Genomic DNA, 21,596 nt, shown 5'->3' on the forward strand with positions numbered 1-21,596 from the left:
CCTTCTTTCTTTCTGCTTTTATGTCTCACCCCACATCACCTCATAAATGGTGCCCTTCGATTTCCTATTCTTCACTCTCCATCTCTACCCCCCCCCCATATTTTATCTCGGCCCCGTGTTTCTCTACCCGCCACTGCTCTTCTGAACTCTTCTTTGTCGTCTCTCCTCTCTCCCTCCAGTGCCGGCTCCATGTCAAAACCCCCAACGACTTTGAGTGGCTGAAGCAGTGTCGTTTCTACTTCAACGAGGATTCGGATAAGATGATCATTAACATAACAGACGTGGGCTTCGTCTACCAGAATGAATTCTTGGGCTGTACGGAAAGGCTTGTCATTACACCTTTGACTGACAGGTAGAGGAGCATTTATTCAGACGTACACACGCACACGCACACACACGGCAAAAAACAGACACTTAACATCTTTGAAAAATCACCAACCTGCCTTCACACTGTCACAGAGTGAGTACATGTTGTCACAGTTGATTTGACTCCAACTAAGGGTTTCATTATGCTTCAAATTGAAGTGCTTGTCTTACTCTTCAATCATACAACGATGATAATCAAGGGGGCACTGAGTTTGACTCAAGTTTTCTCGGTTTCCTGGAAAAAAAGGAGACTTCTGTGTGTTTCACATCACTTAAGAGGAGGTTATTGTTTTGTCCCTCTCTCATGCTTCTCTTCTTGATGAGCCTGTATTGGCATCCAGAAGGAAGCTGGTTAAAGTGCCTGAGAAGTGTGTGGCAGGTTTTACCTGGGTTTTTTTTGTTTGTTTTTTACCTCCTTGCCATCTGAAATATGTCAAAGATGTACATGCAACAAACTAGTAACAGTTAACAATGAGATGATAAAACATAAAAAGAAAAAAGTGCCCATTTGAAATGCCCAGCTTGTACAAGGTGAATACAACCTGCACAAAAGTGACCTCATGGTCTCATCCAACAATTGTCCGCTGTCTGTGCAGCACTTCAATGGCAGATACAATCACCATGATGCAGTCATCAACACTAGTATGGAGTTTTTATACACCATTAGAAAAAGAGAATGAATGCTTGCAGCAACAACAATGTGTCTCAAACTGCAGAAGGTCATCTATTTTGCTCATGTCACACTCATGTTTACCCAATCACTTACAGAGGGAGGGCAGTGGATTAGGGACAGAAGGAATAAGGAAGGAGGATGGTCCTCTTTACAGGATGGAAGAAGTGACTGTAGAGACAGAGAAGCAGAGGCAAAGTTCCAACAACATCCAGTGTTAGACTTGAGAGAGGGATATGGGAGAGGAGCAAGAGAAGAAAAAAATAAAAAGGAGAGACAAGGAGAGCAAGATCAGAAGAGACAGCAGAGAGGGGGCTTCCAGCCGACATCAGACTGCAGCTCTCCAAAGAAGTGGCACGATGTCCTTATGGCCTCAGGCGCCAAGACAGCTCGGATATTCTCGCCGCCTACTTTCCCTGTCTGAAACGGTATTTGATTCTGTCTATTCAGTCCCCATGTTTTTGCCTTGTTATCACTCACTGTCTTTACTCCCACCCAATCACATCCTCTGACCTTCCTCGTCCCAGCATTTGCAGCTGGTTTTATAATAAGTAAAGGAATGGGGGGGAGCGAGTGGTACATGAGACAGAAACAAGGGATAAAACTGATAAGAAAACAAGCCTTTTTCAGAGATTGTGTAAAACAGACTGTGCAATGGTTTCATCTACATTCACTGAGGGAAGTAATATTTGTTGCACATATTTTCACCCCTATTTTTGACCTGAGGCTTATTCCAGAGGTCAGGGATCGGGTCCTGGTGTTTGTCACCCTTTATGCTGAAGTCTTTGTTAAAGCGCCTGAATCCTATTCAGCCTCTGGTTACTGTTTTTTTTTTTTTTTTAGCAGTGTCTGACCTCCAACGTCCTGTGAAGATCGTAATGTATTAGTGTTATTGTGTGATGAATTGTGAGCATAATGTGGAAAGCGAATTTGTAACTCTCTGTTTCTGTTTGTTCAGGTGCTACATCACCCTAGCACAGGCTCTGGGTATGAGTATGGGGGGAGCCCCTGCTGGTCCTGCAGGAACAGGTAAGACCAAGTGCTCTATTGGTTGAGTGAGTGTGTAACTGAAAACTGAAGGAGAGTTTTTGTAAGGGGTTAGGTTAAGGGAGCCATTTAATTTCCTGTCTCAATCAAAACTGTCAGACCAAACGTTACGATGTGACAAAAACAGCCTTCTGTTTCCAGGCAAGACAGAGACCACCAAGGACATGGGTCGCTGTCTTGGAAAGTATGTTGTCGTCTTCAATTGCTCTGACCAGATGGACTTCAGAGGCTTGGGAAGAATATTCAAAGGTAAGATTCACAAAGCAAAAAATGTTCTTTGTTAAGATAGCAAAGAAAGCAGCACCGGAAAAATGTTATGGGTGAGAGCAATAAAAAAAAAACTCTTTAGCTGCAGTTTAGCGTTAATTATGAGGATCACAGATTTCTATCTTTGATGCATTAGAACTGGCATAAGGAGAGAAAATGATGTTTGCAGACTGTACATTCATTCGCAGCATGGTGATGAAGGTGCATGTGTTTGCCTTCTAGGTCTGGCTCAGTCTGGATCTTGGGGCTGTTTTGATGAGTTCAACCGCATCGACCTCCCCGTTTTATCTGTGGCGGCACAGCAGATTGCGATTGTTCTCACTTGCAAGAAAGAACGGCGCAAAAACTTTGTCTTTACTGATGGAGACAACGTGGACATGAATCCAGAGTTTGGCATCTTCCTCACCATGGTCAGTGAGACAGTATTACTGTCAATTACATCGGAAATCAAGATGAATAATACAAATTTTGTTTTACTGATCTCCTTGTCTTTTATCACCATACTTTTTTTAAAGTTATTAGATGGGATGAGCTGAAGTGAGACAGAGCTGCCTGATACACCTGTGTAGTTATTTCGACTTCAAAAGAATTTCTAATGTTTATATCATGAAGTTCTGAATGTGTACATTTTAACACACAAAGATTTGGAGAGCATTCAGTAAATCATGTAACACAAAACATTATAATAGTATGGGATCAAGATGGCTACAATGAATCTGCCTAGATGTCTTCTTTTCCAAAGGCAATTTGTTGAATATATATCGAACACAAGAGCCCACCTCTTCTTTATAATATTAGCCAGTGTTCATTATCATAATCTTCATGCAGAAAAAGTTGGATCACGTTATCTCCTCGGTACAGTTGATATCCCAAGGCAAGTCATTAAACGGAGAACAGTGTAATCATTCTCCCTCAAGGGAAGCGGGGTCAGAGATCTTTCTCTCTTTTCCTCTTCGTGTGCGTGTGTGTGTGTGTGTGTGTGTGTGTGTGTGTGTGTGTGTGTGTGTGTGTGTGTGTGTGTGTGTGTGTGTGTGTGTGCGCGCATATGTAAAGAGGCATTAAATCAAAGGCTGGCTTTGTAGAGAGGAGGGTCTGAGCTGTGTCTGTAGGGATGGAACTAGCTGCCAGAGTGGGCTTTCTATCAACCTTAATGATGTTCCAGTATTATCTTAAGGTTCCGTGTATTTTACTTATATAGTCATTAAGTGCAAATATGAAGCCACTTTCCACGACCTGCACACAGAACACCATGTGAAATGTTCAAATTGCATACACATGATATCTGGCACTATTATAAATTGACCTCCTTTAATAATTGATGTATTAAAGTGGTTCTATGTATTCCTCTTGTTCTTTGTCCCTTTATAATATGCAATCTGAATGTTATGTGTTATTGGACATTAAATCATATCTTCTACTTTTTAAGCCAATAAAGACTAACTTTCTTCTTTTTTTTTTTTTTTTTATAAAATCAGAATCCAGGTTACGCAGGTCGCCAGGAGCTTCCTGAGAACCTGAAGATAAACTTCCGCTCCGTGGCAATGATGGTTCCTGACCGTCAGATTATCATCAGGGTAAAACTGGCCAGTTGTGGGTTTATAGACAACATGGAGCTGGCCCGCAAGTTCTTTACTCTTTACAAGCTATGTGAGGAGCAACTCTCCAAACAGGTAAAAGGAACTAAAGACGAGTTACATTTAGGTTTTCTTTCTATTGATGTGATGGATGATGTGTGTTGTTATCAGGCTGCTTCCTTCTCTCCATCTTACACTGCAATTTGATTTCATCTGTAATTGATTCATTTGCATTACTGGTCAGTATACAGCACACATAATGCAAAGGTGCAAAATGACAACATTATTGAATATGAACAAAAAGGATTATGTGCACTTATATTAGCTCACAGTTATAGTTGCCAAGGTCTAGATCATACTTTACCTTACCTGGATTATTTGTGGGGGTTCATGAGGATAAATTAATTAACAGTGCAGTTCCCTTGACAAACGCTTTCCTAGATCGAGAATTAGTGTGTGAAAGATTGATGACGATTCAATCATTTCTCTGGACGCTGAGCCTTCGCTCCTAGATTGGCAGTCAATATTATTGCTGAATTCTTAAGCACTATATAATTAGTTATTATGTATGATTAAGTTCATGTTTTGTATTTTAGCAAAATGATATGTAAGTCACTTAATGTTTTATTTAACTTGATCTGCTGTGAAATGTTTAATTAATAAACCTTTGAAGCCGTAAGTGAGGACGGTAGATTAAGAGCTGTTTAATCCAGTTGTCTGATGAACAAAATGCTATGTGATCGTTCACAGGTTCACTATGACTTTGGCCTACGAAACATCCTCTCAGTGCTGCGCACACTGGGCGCGGCGAAACGAGCCAACCCCACTGACACAGAGTCCACCATCGTTATGAGGGTCCTCAGAGACATGAACTTATCGAAACTGGTCAGTGTGGAACACACAATGTTACACCACCTTAAAAGACGCGGCTCAAATGAAAGTGTTCTGATTTTTTTTCACTTTTTCACGAGCATTAAATCTGAATACAAAACATGAGAAAATACAGACTCGAAAAGCAGAGACGGGTAATGATGAATGGTCCAGCGCTGTGTGGGGTTTGAAACGACTTGTGTCTGTGCGTATGTTTTCTTATATGTTCGTTAGATCGATGAAGACGAGCCTCTCTTCCTGAGCTTGATTGAGGATCTCTTCCCCGGTATCCAACTCGATAAAGCCGGCTACCCTGAACTCGAGGCTGCCATCGACAGACAGGTAGGAGCGCGTGAGAGCCGAGTTTGTCTCCGTTTTTAAGGGAGAGTGCGATGGCAGGGCCAATAAAGGTAAGGCAGAGGGGCTGGAGGAGTGGAGGGAGAGAGTGAAGGAGGACTGAGGGAAAAGTAAATGGCGAGAAATGAATCGGGCAGATGACTAATGAACTGTGGGACCACTGTATCTATCATGTCACTCGTAAACGCTTGGAGATACCAAGCCCAGAGGGAAACAAATAATGTCATTTATTATTTGTCAAGGACCTACCCTGCACACACAGTGCTAAGAAAATAGAAAGTAAGTGATGCAATACTTGTTTAAATCACAGCAGTTGTTGTTTCTGTGCGTTACCGTACCGTCGTCCCTGCTGTCATGACACCCTTGTCGGGAAACTTAACGTCATTCGTCATAACGTCAACGTCATTAACGTCATATCACAGAGAACATAACACAGTAATAATATGCTGAGTACAGTTAAATCTCCTGTTAGGAACTCCAGGTTTTTGACACTTTTGACGAGCCCTTTGACCCTTGTGTCTGGTTTCCTTCTCATGTGTGAGTTGGATTTGCTGACAAACAAACTCTTCCTGCCTTCTTTTAACAGCCGAGCACATCACTCTGTGAATCTTTGCCATGAAAAAAAGTAAATAAAGGCTCTTTCAGTAGCTTGCTGTTAACCGCCTTATACCTACCTGTTTGCAGTGGTTACATGCATTAAAAAAAGCTTCATGGGAATAAACAATCTTGGTTGTTATTGATGATTTTAATAGCTCTTTCATGTCACTAAGAGGCATTGGTTGTGTTTACAGTCTGATTTAAAACTCCTCACAGTAGCTTTAACTTGACCTCCTTTAAACCTAGACATGTCCAAACATTCATTCATACATTCACAACATCATGGTACAGGTGGAGGATGCAGGACTGATCAGTCATCCTCCCTGGAAGCTGAAGGTCATCCAGCTGTTTGAGACACAGAGGGTCCGACATGGCATGATGGCCCTGGGGCCGAGTGGGGCCGGAAAGACGACTTGTATCCACACGCTGATGAGAGCTATGACAGGTAAGATGTTGTGCATGTTTTAAAGGTCTGTGTTCAGGAGAAGAGGCACAAACTTGTCAAACTTGTGTCTGAAAGCCGCAAAGCCCTTTGGGCTTGAAGTGACACTTCACAAATCTTTGTTGTTGTTTTTTGTGTTCTCTTAGAGTGCGGTCAGCCTCACAAAGAGATGCGCATGAACCCCAAAGCCATCACAGCCCCTCAGATGTTTGGTAGACTGGACGTGGCCACAAATGACTGGACTGACGGCATCTTCTCGACACTTTGGAGGAAAACACTGAGAGCAAAGAAAGGTTAGAAAATATGTTCACCCAGCAATGGTGTCATATTTGTAGATGAGCTTAGTTTATGTCGAAAAAGCAAAACGATTGATGATGATTATGAGAGCATGATTACTTGTGTATTATCAAATGTTCTTGAAAATAGTGTGAGTTATTTGCTAAAATAAATATATAAAATATGCTGTTTTAAAGGCATGCTTTGGGATTCACCTAAACCGTTGTGAATGTACAGCCAATAAGAATCTTAGTACAGTGTCAACAGCATTTTTCTGTGTCAGAAGAGAGAAAATAAGAGGGATCATTAGTAATCTTTAAGTGTCTTTTATCTGTAGGATCTTTGGAAGAACTGGTATGTTCTAATATTGACGAAAACTGTAAATCTCAAGGGACATAACTGCATCTATATTTCAAAGCAGCACCAAGAGCTGATTTATCTTCCTGCTCTGTGTTCATCCTACATACTTCATAAAGTAGTGTATTTATGAATATACATTACGTCTGTTAGCTTTCATGTGTCGAGATATAGGTCTTATATGGACAGTATATGTTTTCATGCTGTTGAGCACATCTTTCCGCAATAAGTACGTTTGTTGATTGCCTTTTGCCGCAGCTCACTGTTGATCACATTCACTTTGGCAACTTTTTGCCTTGAGTTGATAAAAACTAAGTTTAAAAAAGTCATTGATGTGGAGTCGTGACAGAGGGAAGAGCTCTATAAGGACCAAAAACTTCCCTCTGGACTCTACTTTCCTGGGGATTGAACACATCAAAAGCATCCCAAGCATAAAAATTCCAAGCCTGATCTGTTTTATGGACTTCTATGTTGAAATGTGCCTGATGGCTTATGAAAGCAATCCATACAGATGATACTGTATTTTGACTTGGTCCTCACTGTGAGTCTTTTTGATGATCACAGAGTAACTTTAAACATCTGCATCACAGCAAACATGCACATTAATTTCAAAGCATTTTTTTAATGATCAACATCCACACATTATTTATTTCTTTGATAAACAGAGTTTTCCCAGAAGCCAAAGTAGACCGTATTGAGTCGTGGGTTTTTGAATCTAAGTTAAATAAAAAATCTCCTTTATCTTTGGCTGAATCGTACCACCATAGTGTTTGGTGCTTGTTTCAGAGAGGAGGTAAAAGGTTTATAACAGGGCTGTGTTACGATGACATATTTTAATTGTGATTAATCATCATGTGTTTAAAAATGCCATTAATTCCCACCTAAAAATACACATTGTAAGGCTTTTATTTGGATCATTTGTACTGTCTTAAGATGGAGATACTTCACTTGCTGTTTGAATTGAACCCTGCTTTTACTAAGAAATAAAGGTAACGCTTTATAATAACCATCATCAATAAAGGGTAAATAAGGGTTAATAGATAGTTAATTAACCTTTAGTTAATAGTTATTTACTGTTAACAAACAATGAAATGATGATAAAAAAAATGTAACGATTTGTAAAGCTGTAATTGATGTTATATTAACAGTTTATTGATGCACACATAGATAACCAACCCTTAATAGATACTTCATAAAACATTTATAAACCATTAACACATATCTGGTCCGGGTGTCTCTGTAATGTTTATAGATGTTTTATAAATCATCATCAAGGTTTACTAATCCTTTGTTAATCATTTACAAACACTTTATAAAGTGTTTAAAATGTTATAATGTGTGCATTAATAAACTGTTAATATAACATCAATTATAGCTTTACAAATCATTAAAAAACAATTATTAACTATCATTTCATTGTTTGTTAACAGTAAATAACTATTAACTAAAGGTTAATTAACTATTTACCCTTATTTACACTTTATAGATGATGGTTATTATAAAGTGTTACCGAAATAAAGTACGGTAAGGACGTTCAGATTTACGTTCAGACCAGATGAACTTAACCACGGAAAAAGAAAGTCGTTATGGATCACAAGCTACAGTAAATTTAAACATCTAAATAAACAGTAAAAAAGTGAAATGTTTGATGTCATAAGGTGGATATTACATTTGATGCATCAGATAATCTACATGTTTTTTTGTAAAGTTAAAAGAGACGCTTCGAAGACGCTGCGGTGTCGTTCTTTTCCATCACTGTGACTGCTGCGAGACACTGTGGAGGAATGACTATAGTGCGCCTGAAGGGACAAAAAAGCTTGCTATTTCCAGTAGTTGTGATTAAAAAAAAATATTTTTTTTGAATGCATTAACTTTAGACCTGAACTAATTGTGATTAAATAGTTAATGCTGACAGCCCTAGCATAGTTCATCATATTAAAGAAATACAGAGGTTAGTTACAGTATGTTGTCAGACTCATCTACATTGTGTACCTTAGAAAGAGTTTTTGTTGCACTAAAACTTTAAGGACACAGCTTTTTCATCCTCCTGGTGTGCACATTCGGAGTGGAAGCATTCATTGTATTATATTGTTTTCCTCATTAACAAACAGATACACTATTGTATCCCTCAGGAGAGCACATCTGGATAGTCCTGGATGGACCTGTTGATGCCATTTGGATAGAGAACCTGAACTCTGTTTTGGACGACAACAGAACTCTTACGCTGGCAAATGGAGACCGTATACCTATGTCTCCCAACTGTAAAGTTGTGTTTGAGCCACATAACATTGACAACGCCTCTCCAGCAACCGTCTCACGCAATGGCATGGTGTTCATGAGCTCCTCTGTCCTCAGCTGGAGTCCAATCCTTGAGGTGAATGGACTGCATTCATTTTTGTTTCCCTCCATAACATTGAGAACCACTTGTGTCATTACAGATGTACAACTACTCTGCAAAGAAAAATCAAAGTTGATGCCAGGACACCCTCTGATGACGTAGCACAGGATGTCCTGGCTTGTGTTGCAGGAAAAGTTTCTGTTTCTTGTTTATTTTTTTTATTTTTTGATAGTCATTGATAAAAGAAATCGGCAACATTAACAACCTTTTATTTTTCATTTTCAAACAGTACAGTATTTATGTCTGTATATTTAAGTACCAAGCTAAATTGAAAATTGGCTTTATCTTTAGACACATAACACTTTTTTGATTATAATATATATACTTTTTTTATTAACTTAAAATGTAAATCTGATTGGCTTTGTTGTATTGTTATATGTTCACTTTTCTGGCACCTGGTTGCCTCAGGTTGCAGTTAGCTAAGAAACACTGTTCAGCTGAGTGGGATCCAAGTACAGTACCCCTGTTTGTTGGAGGTATTGAATTGAACTAAAAAATGAAATGTGTCCAGCATTCTTTCTAAATCTAAATAGAAAATGGCTAAAAATGATATATTGATATTTCGACTGCATCTGAAAGTAAAGCTCACAAAAGTTGCTCAACAGAACACACACTGTGTATTACTTCCAACTAATGTCCTTCCTACCATGTTGTGGTTGTTCTTAGGCCTGGTTGATGAAACGCTCCCCTGAAGAGGCTGAGGTGCTCAGGGAACTCTTCTCATCTTCCTTCCCTGAGCTCTACCACTTCAGTGTGCAGTCACTAGAGTTCAAGATGGACATGCTCGAGGCCTTTGTCATCATGCAGTGCATCAACATGCTTCAGGGACTTATACCAGTAAAGGTACAATAAGGCTACAGTCATTCACTGATCTGTAAGCCCAAAGGCGTCTGCAAAGGGATCAACATAAAGATTAGCTACGTAATCCATTAAAAAGATGTAAGCTCAGTACTGCATCGATATTAATCTTTTTCTCCTGATTCCAGTACCAAAAAAAAAAGACGACTGTGATATACTCTAGTGTTCGAATGCCAAAAGAAGAGTCAGATTGAAACCATCAGCTCACCTTCATATGCCTTTGTCAAACCTAATTCAGTAAACGGGAACAAAACCAACAATAATGAACGTTAATGTCTTTATATTTCACCTTGTTTTTATAAGGTCATTAAGTTTGAACCACTTACACTACTATTTATGTTGAGCAGAAGATTCTACATGGATCAATGTTTTAGTGGCTTCAGTATTGTACTTTTTCAAGCTCCTTTTTTTTCATTGGCATCTTTTTGGGTTATTGTAAAACATTTTCTGCACCTAATTACAGTAGTATTGATTTCTTAAGTGAAGCTTCTGATGTACCGTATATATATATATATATATATATATACATACATATATATATATTTTTTTTTTCAAACTTTCAGTGTTTTTTTAAAGAGTACTTGATCTGCATGATGTGTTACATTTCAGGACCAGTGGGGTGATTTATCCAGAGAGCACTTGGAGCGGCTGTATGTCTTTGCCCTGATATGGAGCACCGGTGCCTTGCTTGAATTAGATGACCGCAGAAAAATGGAGGTCTGGCTCAGAGGGAACAACGCTATCTGTCTGAATCTGCCGAACATTCCTCCTGAGAGTGAGGACACCATGTTCGACTACCACGTCACAGCAGATGGTATGCACACCTTGATAAGCAGATTCTGTGGTAACTGCAATAAACACGTTCCGAAACACCTCGCAGGGGGGGAAACACATACTGCAGCAGCCAGGTAGTCTCCCCTGCACAGAGGCGCTCACGTGTGCATGCGCCTCTACGATGCATTGAAAAACATAGTAGAGGAAAAATACATGTTAACTGTAGATCTGTATATCACATGCCAGGGAGTATCAAGGCTGTTCCAGGAGAATTCAGCTAAATTTTGTAGTAAAGGAAACAAATGTATGTTTATGAAATATTACTATAATATGTGAAAGTACTTATGTAGTAGGTTATGTCACTGTCATATTTTGTGCTGATCTCTACATCACTGCTAATTTTTCAACAAAAAGACATTTATTCATTCTTCTACATACATTATTCATCCAGGTCTTTGGGTCCACTGGAACACCAGGGTGGAAGAGTACGTCTACCCCTTTGAAATCACCCCAGAGTACAGCTCCATCTTGGTCCCCAATGTGGACAATGTCAGAACAGATTTCCTGATTCAGACCATCGCCAAGCAGGGCAAGGTGAGCAGCTGAAAGAAAAGCGAACAAATGTTATGGTAACCCGTGTCATGCTTATTTACAGTGCCTCTGTGGGGCCCAGTCGAAAAAAAAAAGAAGAAGCTGCATTTATGTCATGAATCCTTAAAACTCACATCTTCTTAACTTGGCCTGAAAGAATAAAAAGCAAACGTGTCACCTGATGTTTTGATATGTTTTACGGATTGAAACGTTCCTCATGTATCAAGAAACAAATGACACTAAAGGGAAGTGTCCAACGGAACATTAAGTTTACACACGCACTGTCAAGCGTCTTGAATGCTTGTGATGAGGGTTTTTTTTTTTTTATTGGAAAGGATGGCGCCAATTTAATCTTCTCTCTCTGTTCAGCGTGTAATGCTTCATTTATTCCTCGATACAGCTGAGTAGACACAGACTTGCACACCCTTCAGATCAATAACATGGCAGTGTGTCTGGATGCAGAACGGCTCCTCTGTATTAAAATCATGTGGTCGATGCTCTGCTCAAAAGCCCATCAAATGCATCACCACATGGCATTTATCATAGAGCCTGCCTGCCTACCTGTGTGTGTGTGTGTGTGTGTGTGTAGCCATTCAAATTCATAATGCCACAAGAGCAGAATGAGAAACCTCTTTATGCTGCCGTGTTCATAAAAAGGTAGTTGCATGCAGGTCAGATTCTTCTGACTTCATTCGCTTTTAAAGCTTCTATATTTGCGTGTATTTTTCGGGTTGATATCATTTGCTTTGTTCAGAGGCTGAAATGAAAACAAAAATGTAGCGATGTAAAAGAAAAGCAAATATTTCTGGACTCTACAAGATTGAACCTAATATTCAATAGACATTCATTTCTCAGCGTGTGTTTGCCTTGATAAAATTTTTCAATTTGTTGCTCAACACAAGCCGGCCTTACGCTAACATTGTTTTAACAAATGAATCAGAAAAATAAATGTGTTTCCATAAGCAAAAATAAACAATTAGCATTTATCTCTGACTAATATAGTGAAACAAATTGTTTCTTTAAGCTTACTAAAAGAACCCATTCATTCTTTTAATACAAAAGATGCAATCGTGTTGGTGAGCACTTTTCTTTTCTTCTTTCTCTCTGTGTCTTCCATGCTCTCTCAAGGCTTTTGTATCAACTTATTTAGAATGCGTTAAATCCTTTGTCATGCCCCAGCTATGAAAAACTGTTAATGCTCAAAAGATGCTTGATAAGATTTAAGAGCAGGCCACAGCAAACTATTTCTTCCAACAGTTTAAATACCAAACTTATCATCGTCATGATGATGGAACGATGTGCATCTTTTCCTAGGCTGTTTTGCTAATAGGAGAGCAGGGAACTGCCAAGACTGTCATCATCAAAGGCTACATGTCCAAGTATGATCCCGAGACCCACGTGGGCAAGAGCCTCAACTTCTCGTCTGCCACCACACCGCTCATGTTCCAGGTACAGAAGATCTGCTGCTAACTCTTCTCTCAACTCAGCGTCCTGTCTCCGTCTTTGAAGTTTCATCAGGAGGAGGCTTTATATGTATACTTGACTTCTGTTATAATGAACTTATGCAGTTATATTTATTGGTGTTATCAATCATGTGCAGACTCCAGGCCTGAGATCACCACATGACATGACTGGACGTAACTGAATGTTTATGATTTTTAACTGACTAGATTCCCCTAAGATTCTCTCTCATTAAGCTCATCTCCACATCCTGTCTGTTTACATTTGTCTTTGCTCCTTCCGTTTCCCTTGTAGAGGTCAGTGGAGAGCTACGTGGATAAGAGGATGGGAACCACTTATGGACCTCCTGCTGGCAAGAAAATGTCAATTTTTATTGACGACATAAACATGCCAGTCATCAACGAATGGGGAGACCAGGTGAGCAATCACACTTATTTCAAATAATGTTTTTGCTTTTGGTATTTATATCAATGAATCACAAGTTCAAAGCCATGGTCTTGTATTAGAAATAAAGTAGTGTAATACATTTATCAAATTTTACACGACTTAATATTACAAGTATTTGTACCTGATTAATCGGTAAACTTAAAAGAACTGACAAAATCAATGTGAATTCCTCTTAAATAGTCCACCTCTGGATTCAAGCTTACTTTTCCCCTCCCCCTTCATCTTAGGTGACAAATGAGATTGTCAGGCAGCTGATGGAGCAAAATGGGTTCTATAATCTGGAGAAACCCGGAGAGTTCACCAATATTGTGGATGTACAGTTTCTGGCAGCTATGATCCATCCAGGAGGAGGCAGAAATGACATCCCTCAGAGACTGAAAAGGCAGTTCTCCATCTTTAACTGCACCCTGCCCTCCAATGTTTCCATTGACAAGATATTTGGTGAGTAAAGGTGCAGTGGAATCATTATCAACATGTACTCAAGATTCATATCACTACGGTACATACTCACTAAAATACTACTTATTAAAGACTGAACAGATACAAAACTAAAAATAAAGATCCATTAGGAGAATATATTATATTTTGTAATGCTACTGTGATGGATTGAAAAATGATGGTCTGATCTGTTTCTGTCTCGCACTTATTTGCTGATGAAAATGAATTGATCCTACTCCAACCTTTATTTTAATAACCGTCCCACCATCAACCCCACGATGAAGGCGTGATTGGCGAGGGCCACTTCTGTACACGCCGTGGTTTCACTGCTGAGGTAAGGAGAACCGTCCCTCGCTTGGTGTCTCTGACCCGCCATCTTTGGCAGTTGACCAAGGTCAAGATGCTTCCAACACCTGCAAAGTTTCACTACATCTTCAACCTGAGGGATCTGTCCAGGATCTGGCAAGGCATGCTCAACACCAATGCGGAGGTGATCAACTCTGTCCAGGTGAGAAGGCCAGGACGCTGTCACTGAAGTTTGGATTTGTTACTGTTTGTGAAACATTGTACAATTAAGAAAGGAAGTCAACATGTGTACAGAGAATTTTGCAAGTATCTATGGATATGACAATAATTCAAGTAAGGGTTAAGAATCTAGAAAGTTAGAGATGCAAACACCATTAATTATACCAAATTAATTCTCCCATGAAGCCGTCAATCCAAAACCCTGAAGTTTATTTGATAGAAATAGGTCAACCAAACAGCTCTGCATTTAAACACAGTTTAAACCAGGTTTCTACAAGGTTCATTATAAATTATGTATGTCATCCTATCACTTAATATCATTACCTAAACAGCCCTTGTCCTACTCTATAACTTAAGACACGTGAAAATAATACACCACACAGGTTCAGTTTCTGCTGATGTGGCCAAACTCCCTGTAGGTCTGTGGCCTCACTCAATAATTGAGCACGATGAAATATATCTTCTACTTCAGGCTGCCCTGACTCCAGGGAAACATCTCTGCTGAGGCTGTCGATTTGACTCAGACTTAGGAAACACTAGAAAAGGCCAGAACAAGCTTTTCCCTCGAGCACGAGTTTTGTAAAATGGTGAAATTGCTGAATGAAGAATTACTACAATCAAGATCTTCAACAAATGTGCGGCTTAATGTACTTTAGCATATTAAGCAAACGATGGAATGTGTCTCAGCTAAATGATTATCTTTTTTTTTAAACCAGAGTCATTCTTCCTGTTAAAGATTAATACAGTCATATTGGTTGTGCCCTCCATATCTTTGGAAGCAGTAATGGTGCATAGTTCCTCAGCAACTCTCACTAGTCATACTGGCTCAGATTGGCTGTTTTGACTGATAATGTCATGTGAAAACACATTTCCAGGTGCTACTGTCTTTGTGGAAGCACGAGTGCACACGTGTGATAGCTGACAGATTCACCATGCCCGAGGATGTAGAGTGGTTCAACAAAGCTTTGCCAAAGCTGCTTGAGGAAGAGCTCGGGGAGGAGTACAAACACCTGGTTGAAGTCGAACCTGACAGATACTTTGTGGACTTTCTGCGAGATGCACCTGAGGCTACAGGTACCATGCCCGCCACATGTCAGAAGCCTTTTTATCCGTTTAAATACATTTCAGGAATTGACGTTTGTAATGTGAGTATTTTAATGCCAAATGTTTGTTTCCTTACAGGGGAGGAGTCAGAAGATTCAGACTTTGATCTGCCAAAAGTGTATGAGCCTGTGGAGTCGTTTGAGAGTTTAAAGGAGCGCCTGAACATGTTCCTGAGCCATTATAATGAGAGCATCAGGGGCACTGGCATGGACATGGTCTTCTTTCAAGATGCTATGATTCATCTGGTCAAGGTAATAAATAAAAAGAAACCCTGTTGTAATCAATTAGACTATCATAATTAAAGAGAGTACCGGTAATTGCAATATGAGCATGAATATTTAGTACTGAGGGAAAAACAACCAAAGTGTTTTGAAGGAAGTTTGAGTTGTTTAGATGAAAGTGTACATGCGTGAAATCGAAATGTTCTACCCTTTGATTAACTCAAAACCAACTCTTCAGCAAAGTCTGCCGTTCTGGATATTACATTGAAGTCTTGACTCTGGCAACTCGCAAAACGTTCGCTCCTTTTTAATTGAAGGGTTAAGCTTCTTGTATTTCCTGTGAGATGGGCTCTGACAGTCTTAAGGTCAAGAAGAAAATCTTCAAGTGTGACACTTTTAATGTTGGTTTGCATGCTCCTATTCCCTTTCCTCCTGCACATAATCCCCCCCCCTCCTTTTCCACTATTGTAATTTGACAAATACAAAAGCAATCCACTGTTGATGCTAGTTTTGTGTCGACGTTTGTTTTTGTATGCAGGTATCGAGGATAATCCGTACTCCTGGAGGAAAGGCCTTGTTGGTGGGTGTGGGGGGATCAGGTAAACAGAGCCTGACCAGACTGGCATCGTTTATAGCTGGATACAAGATCTTTCAGATCACTCTCACACGGTAATGCTCACATTCAAAAAGAGACACAAACAAAGTCACACACAAACATTGTTATTAGTTCCTACATGTTTATTCCTAATTTGAAGCTTTTGTCTTTAATAAATATCTAGTCACATCAGACAAAAGAGCAAGGGCTTTTATAACATGTGACTCACATGTTATAAAAGCCCTTGCTCTTTTGTCAAAATCATTTGTTTTGAATTGGTGCTGTACAAATAAAAAAGGATGGACTGATTGATAAAAGGATGATAGTCTTTGTTTCTTTTAAATTAGCCACCCCGATAATGTGTCTGCAACACATAGTTTTTTGAATTCTAAATGGGGAATCATGGAATTATTTAAAACTCTGCTCATAGTCTGCTAGATGGTCAGTCAGGCTCATTACATATTTATTTGGATGTCTATTTTATTTGGATATGAAGAATTGCTGTATTATCAATACCAACAAAGAGTATGCTATACACTTTTGGTTTAAATTACACATTTGTAAATATTAAAATCACAATAAATAAATATCGAGATAAGCTCTAAAAGACATCCAATCAGATATCTATAATTATCATATTTATTATCACCTGTAAGACTCTGTTTAATGCTGTGTTTTTTTCCTTCTTTTGTGCTGTCAGTTCGCTCTGCTGGCTCTGTCCTCGTGCTCTCGTCTCATTGTTCTGTGTTTCTCTGTCTTCTGTCTCACTCTCCCTACCTGTCAAATGTTTTTTCTCCCTCAGTCTACAGATGCATCTGTTGCTGTTAAAGTCCCTGTGTGCTTTCTTTCCCCAACATTTTCTTTTCTTTGGCATAAATGTGAATGAAACACATGTTCTTCCTCTTTCATTCACAATCAGCTCTTGAAATAAAATACACCTTCATTTTTTTTCTTTGCTTTTCTTTATAATCTTTTTGTTTCTATAAATAGACAGTTATGGCTTTGTGACCTGAATTTTCCAAATGCTTTCATCTAAACGTCTTTTCTCAAACTAACAGATTCCAAGAGAGTCACAGAGTTCACTTGGCTCTTTTTTTTAAAATCCAATGTCTATTCCAGAATTCAAGTGTCATTCAATTAATTCCAACAATTTATCTTCATCTTTCTGTCTTGCTTTGTTTTTGCATGCAGCTTTTTACATTCAGTCAATTTATACACATCACATTTCTTCCAATCTAGAAAAAACAGCCTGTTTTCACCTTTTTTACCATCGTTCAAACAGCATTGTTCACCCAGGCAGATGTATTCAAACAGTTGTAAACATAATGCATACACCCACTAACACTGACCCGTTACTTTCCTTTGTATCTCTTTCCCTTTCTGTCATTTCAGTTAGGTTTGCAATAAGTCAAATCAGCAAATAGAAACAATCCCAGTGCATCATCATTATTTTATCTGTTCTGTTCTTTGGCAGCTCGTACAACACGGCCAACCTGATGGATGACCTGAAGGGTTTGTACCGAACAGCTGGCCAACATGGGAAAGGCATCAGCTTCATCTTTACGGACAACGAAATCAAGGACGAGTCCTTCCTAGAGTACATGAACAATGTACTGTCATCTGGAGAGGTAAGACCACAAACCTGTGGAGAAAAAAGATGTTTTGAATACATACATCATGAATACATTTTTATTTTTTCCTTACGTTCTTGTGTAACCATTAGAAAAATCATTAAATGAGAAATCAGTTTGTATGCATATAAGTGATTAAAAGATGATTCCTAGATTAAAGATCGCTGAGATTTGGTTTTCAGAATCCTAGATTTCTATTTATTTAGAATTTACTTAGAAATCAAGAGGTCATGTCCACATGCTGATCCTAAAGGTGGGACATCTGGGGGTCTGTCAGACTGTGTGGCTGCTTCTAGGCCTTAACGAAGTGAGACACGAAGCAACTTCTGAGCGAGGTTAAACATTGTTTTCATCAAACAACATTCCAAATCCTGACACTTTTTGGAAGCAGGTCATTTACAAGTGCTGTGTTTGAATTGTGTATCAAGTGGGCATAATGGCACATGTGGAGCCCTGTCATTTCCATGAGCTCAAACAATGCAACGATATAACTCCGAGATGAGTACGAGCAGAGAGGACGGAGAACACCTCGGATGGCTGAGGAAGAATTGATAAGAAATAACAGGAGTGATCCTCAGAAGCATGCACACACTGTTTAAAAACTCCCTCTACCTTTGGATATGTGTGTTTCTTGAGTGTGTTTGGCTTTAATTAAAACGGCACTGGCACATCTGGGATTTGCAGCAGTTTTTAAAACTCTCCCTGATAAAGAGAGCCTAGAGTGAATACACAAGACTGCTGCACCGACGCCTGCCTTAAAATCATTCGGTGTGAACATCACAAAAGCTTTAATTACATGTTTGTTGTGCTGCCCCAAACTGACAGCTGTCCTTCACCTTTCAGAGAAGTAAACATTTCCTGACGGTAGAACCAAGGCAGCCACATCACGACTGGACTGCGTGTCGTCTCTATCTGGGTCATGAGCAGTGCAGTTGATCCAAATTCAATCAAATTAAGAAGCTAATACAATTACACAATTATTTTTCTAATCAATTAGTTGATAATAAATTGAAACTGTGACTGACGGAAGAAGCAGATTAAGCTCGGCTTAATGGAGTTTCAATGTTTTACAGTCCCGCTGTGGCATTAACAGAAAAGAGCTTCAAGGTTAAATGTCACAGTATTCAATTATCTCTGCAGCATTCCAAGAAACCAGGCATTGTACCAGAGCCGAGCTGGTGTCTCTTATGTAAAAAGGCCAATGATACATTTCTGAAGCACTTTTGGATACATCACCACCACCACCATCCTTTCTGACTTTGACTTTTAAATGTTCATACTTGTTTTTCCTTCCTCTTCTTTGTTTTTATTTTTTTTATTGTAGACCATTCTGTTACTACTCATCCTTTGTTTGCCTCTCACTGACCTCGCTTTCCATCTTCCTCCTCCATTTCTTCTCCCACTCTTCATTGTTGTTCCCTCTCTCTCTCTCTCTCTCTCTCTCTCTCTCTCTCTCTCCTTCCCTTCCTCTCACCCTTTAGCCTCTGTTTTGCACGAGCTATATTTGGGGCTCTAAGCCTGACTGCTTTACATGCTTCTTCACATCAGCCTATCTCCTTTTTTGCTTGCTCTTCTGATGCGTTCTCCTGGTGCATTCATTTTCTTCATTGTCTGTACCTCTTCCATTCCTCCTTTATGTATCGATTTATTTTGAAAAGACAGTAGTACAAGGTATGACTTATCATCAGAATATGGGACCTGTGTGGCAGCTGTACAAAGGCAAATGTGCAGTGCAAACATCATTCAACAAAACTCTGCCTGACATCAGCTGATTTGACCAGTGAACTGTTAATTGTTAAAATACCTTCATGTGAAAGGGGATAAAGCCACACACATGATCAATGGCACAGGTGTTTCTATCAGAGGCCTTCTTCCAGGTTATTAAGATGGTTTAACATAAGGGACATTTTAAATACTAAACAGCAGGGCTGTAACGGTTCCCAAAAATCCGTATCTCAAGATTTCTGTGCTGGATTTTGAACTGACAATAATGCAAGTTACAATTTGGCCCATCTAGTGTCTTTTACCACAATAACTTTATTAAACGATAATGATGCAGAATAAAGGTACCGCTGATATGACTTATATCTATTGATTGAAAAATATTAAATAAATAAAATGCAAACTAAAATGCGCCTTTACAGTAGGGTCAATGTGTCATATTTATGGAGTGTGGGGTTGCATAGCTGTAAGTTTCACAGGAGGTCCATCTGTCTGTTGTTAGTGAAAAGTTGGTGCACGTGTTATCACTTGTGCGCACCAGTAAAGGACGGGCTTAAGTGGCCACAGAATGGGACGTTGTAACAAAATACACAATTGAAGTCGGGGTCCTCTGCTACTGCACAGGCGGGCAAAGCCTTAAAAATAGATTTGCTTCAGTAATGTCTCCAAGCCTCTCATTTGAGATGATTAGGTCTTAAGGTGGAGAAAACTGAATAAAACTTTGTGTATTTATTGTCTCCACTTGATCTCTCTAAGGCAGATGGACTTGTTCCTATATATTGCTTGTGGAGTCTTACGTTATGAAACATTATGATACTTAACATTACTACAGTACTAATGAAAGTCACAAATCCACCTGAGGCTGGCTCAGCCACCTGGAGCTGGTGGGGTTCAGTGTCTTGCCTAAGGTTAATTCAATATGTTTCTGAGGAGCTAGGATCAAACCACCAACCTGGCAATTGAATGACATCAGACTACCACTGAGCCACTGCTGCCTACCTACCAATTACATAAAGCTGAGAAAATACTAATTACTTGTTTTTTCTTTTTCCCATTCAAATTATGTTTTTTTTTTTATTCAATTTTGTACTTTTTGTAGACATAAGTGCCATAACTGTCAATTGTGTTATCATCATCATCATATAATTACAGAGTGACAGCATCTGTTTTCCTTACTGATTCCACTTCATCAAGTTGAACATGAACAGACAACAGTACACATAGTTAGTGTCCTTACACATCCTTCCATTTATAGAAAAATATGCATAATGCAGCCAAATGAGAAAAAATGTGTTTATGACTCAGTGTGATGTTTGCAAGTATAAAATGTGTTTGTGTTTAAACCTATTACAACTGCAGTGTCTTCATACAGAAAATCTTTATCAACAAGTTAGCACTACAGGAAGCCAATTTTAACAGTCTTGTGTTTCCTGTGTTGGCAATTGCTTTTTAAGTGATTTGATTTCCCCTTACTTTCTATCCCTAATTTTCATCCAATTTATTTCATTTTTCGTGTTGTTCACTTCTTATTATCATCTTATATCTTTTTTTTTTCTCCTTTATCACCATCTGCTTCCTGTCTTTGCTAATCCTCATTTATTTTTGGTCGCTCTCTCTCTCTGCCTCATTATAATAGCAACCCTCTCCTCCCTCCATAATGACAATTTAAGCAGCAGCTGCTTTACCTAGGTTGTAAATAGAAGTGGGGAACAGGGAAGACTTTGAATCGAGTGGTATTTAATTATTCATCAACGTATCAGCCTTACACATCTACGTCAATATGCCAGGATTAGCACAAAGATGAATTTCATCTGTAGTCCTAAAGCAGGTACTGCTGGCAGATCTCTGAACTCAGCTGTCTATATCATAAAAGTCCCTTTAAATGACACAGTGGTTCCTGGACGATTTTTTAAAATAGGGTTTGCCAGATTGCATCCAGGATATATATACGTTTTTGTTATCCTGGCAAAATAGGGGCTCATACTTGGATTCATTTAGCCTGTTTTTA

At 39.1% G+C, this 21,596-nt stretch overlaps 1 protein-coding gene across 2 annotated transcripts in view; it reads left to right on the forward strand.

The window, feature by feature from the left end:
* The window catches only part of dnah5 (dynein, axonemal, heavy chain 5), an 89,678-nt gene that overhangs the window by 29,502 nt on the left and 38,580 nt on the right, over positions 1-21,596 (forward strand). For both annotated transcript variants that reach the window (XM_079343741.1, XM_079343740.1), the window contains 21 exons: positions 180-352; positions 1,995-2,065; positions 2,225-2,332; positions 2,573-2,760; positions 3,826-4,020; positions 4,675-4,809; positions 5,029-5,136; positions 6,040-6,193; positions 6,337-6,483; positions 8,956-9,197; positions 9,888-10,064; positions 10,689-10,893; positions 11,305-11,447; positions 12,759-12,893; positions 13,200-13,322; positions 13,580-13,793; positions 14,075-14,298; positions 15,191-15,389; positions 15,498-15,670; positions 16,179-16,309; positions 17,710-17,863. In XM_079343741.1, coding sequence (XP_079199867.1) covers positions 180-352; positions 1,995-2,065; positions 2,225-2,332; positions 2,573-2,760; positions 3,826-4,020; positions 4,675-4,809; positions 5,029-5,136; positions 6,040-6,193; positions 6,337-6,483; positions 8,956-9,197; positions 9,888-10,064; positions 10,689-10,893; positions 11,305-11,447; positions 12,759-12,893; positions 13,200-13,322; positions 13,580-13,793; positions 14,075-14,298; positions 15,191-15,389; positions 15,498-15,670; positions 16,179-16,309; positions 17,710-17,863 — 3,399 coding nt within the window. The remainder of the gene's footprint in view (positions 1-179; positions 353-1,994; positions 2,066-2,224; positions 2,333-2,572; positions 2,761-3,825; positions 4,021-4,674; positions 4,810-5,028; positions 5,137-6,039; positions 6,194-6,336; positions 6,484-8,955; positions 9,198-9,887; positions 10,065-10,688; positions 10,894-11,304; positions 11,448-12,758; positions 12,894-13,199; positions 13,323-13,579; positions 13,794-14,074; positions 14,299-15,190; positions 15,390-15,497; positions 15,671-16,178; positions 16,310-17,709; positions 17,864-21,596) is intronic.

This window comes from Symphodus melops (genome assembly GCF_947650265.1).
Source record: "Symphodus melops genome assembly, chromosome: 5".
Lineage (NCBI taxonomy): Eukaryota > Metazoa > Chordata > Actinopteri > Labriformes > Labridae > Symphodus > Symphodus melops.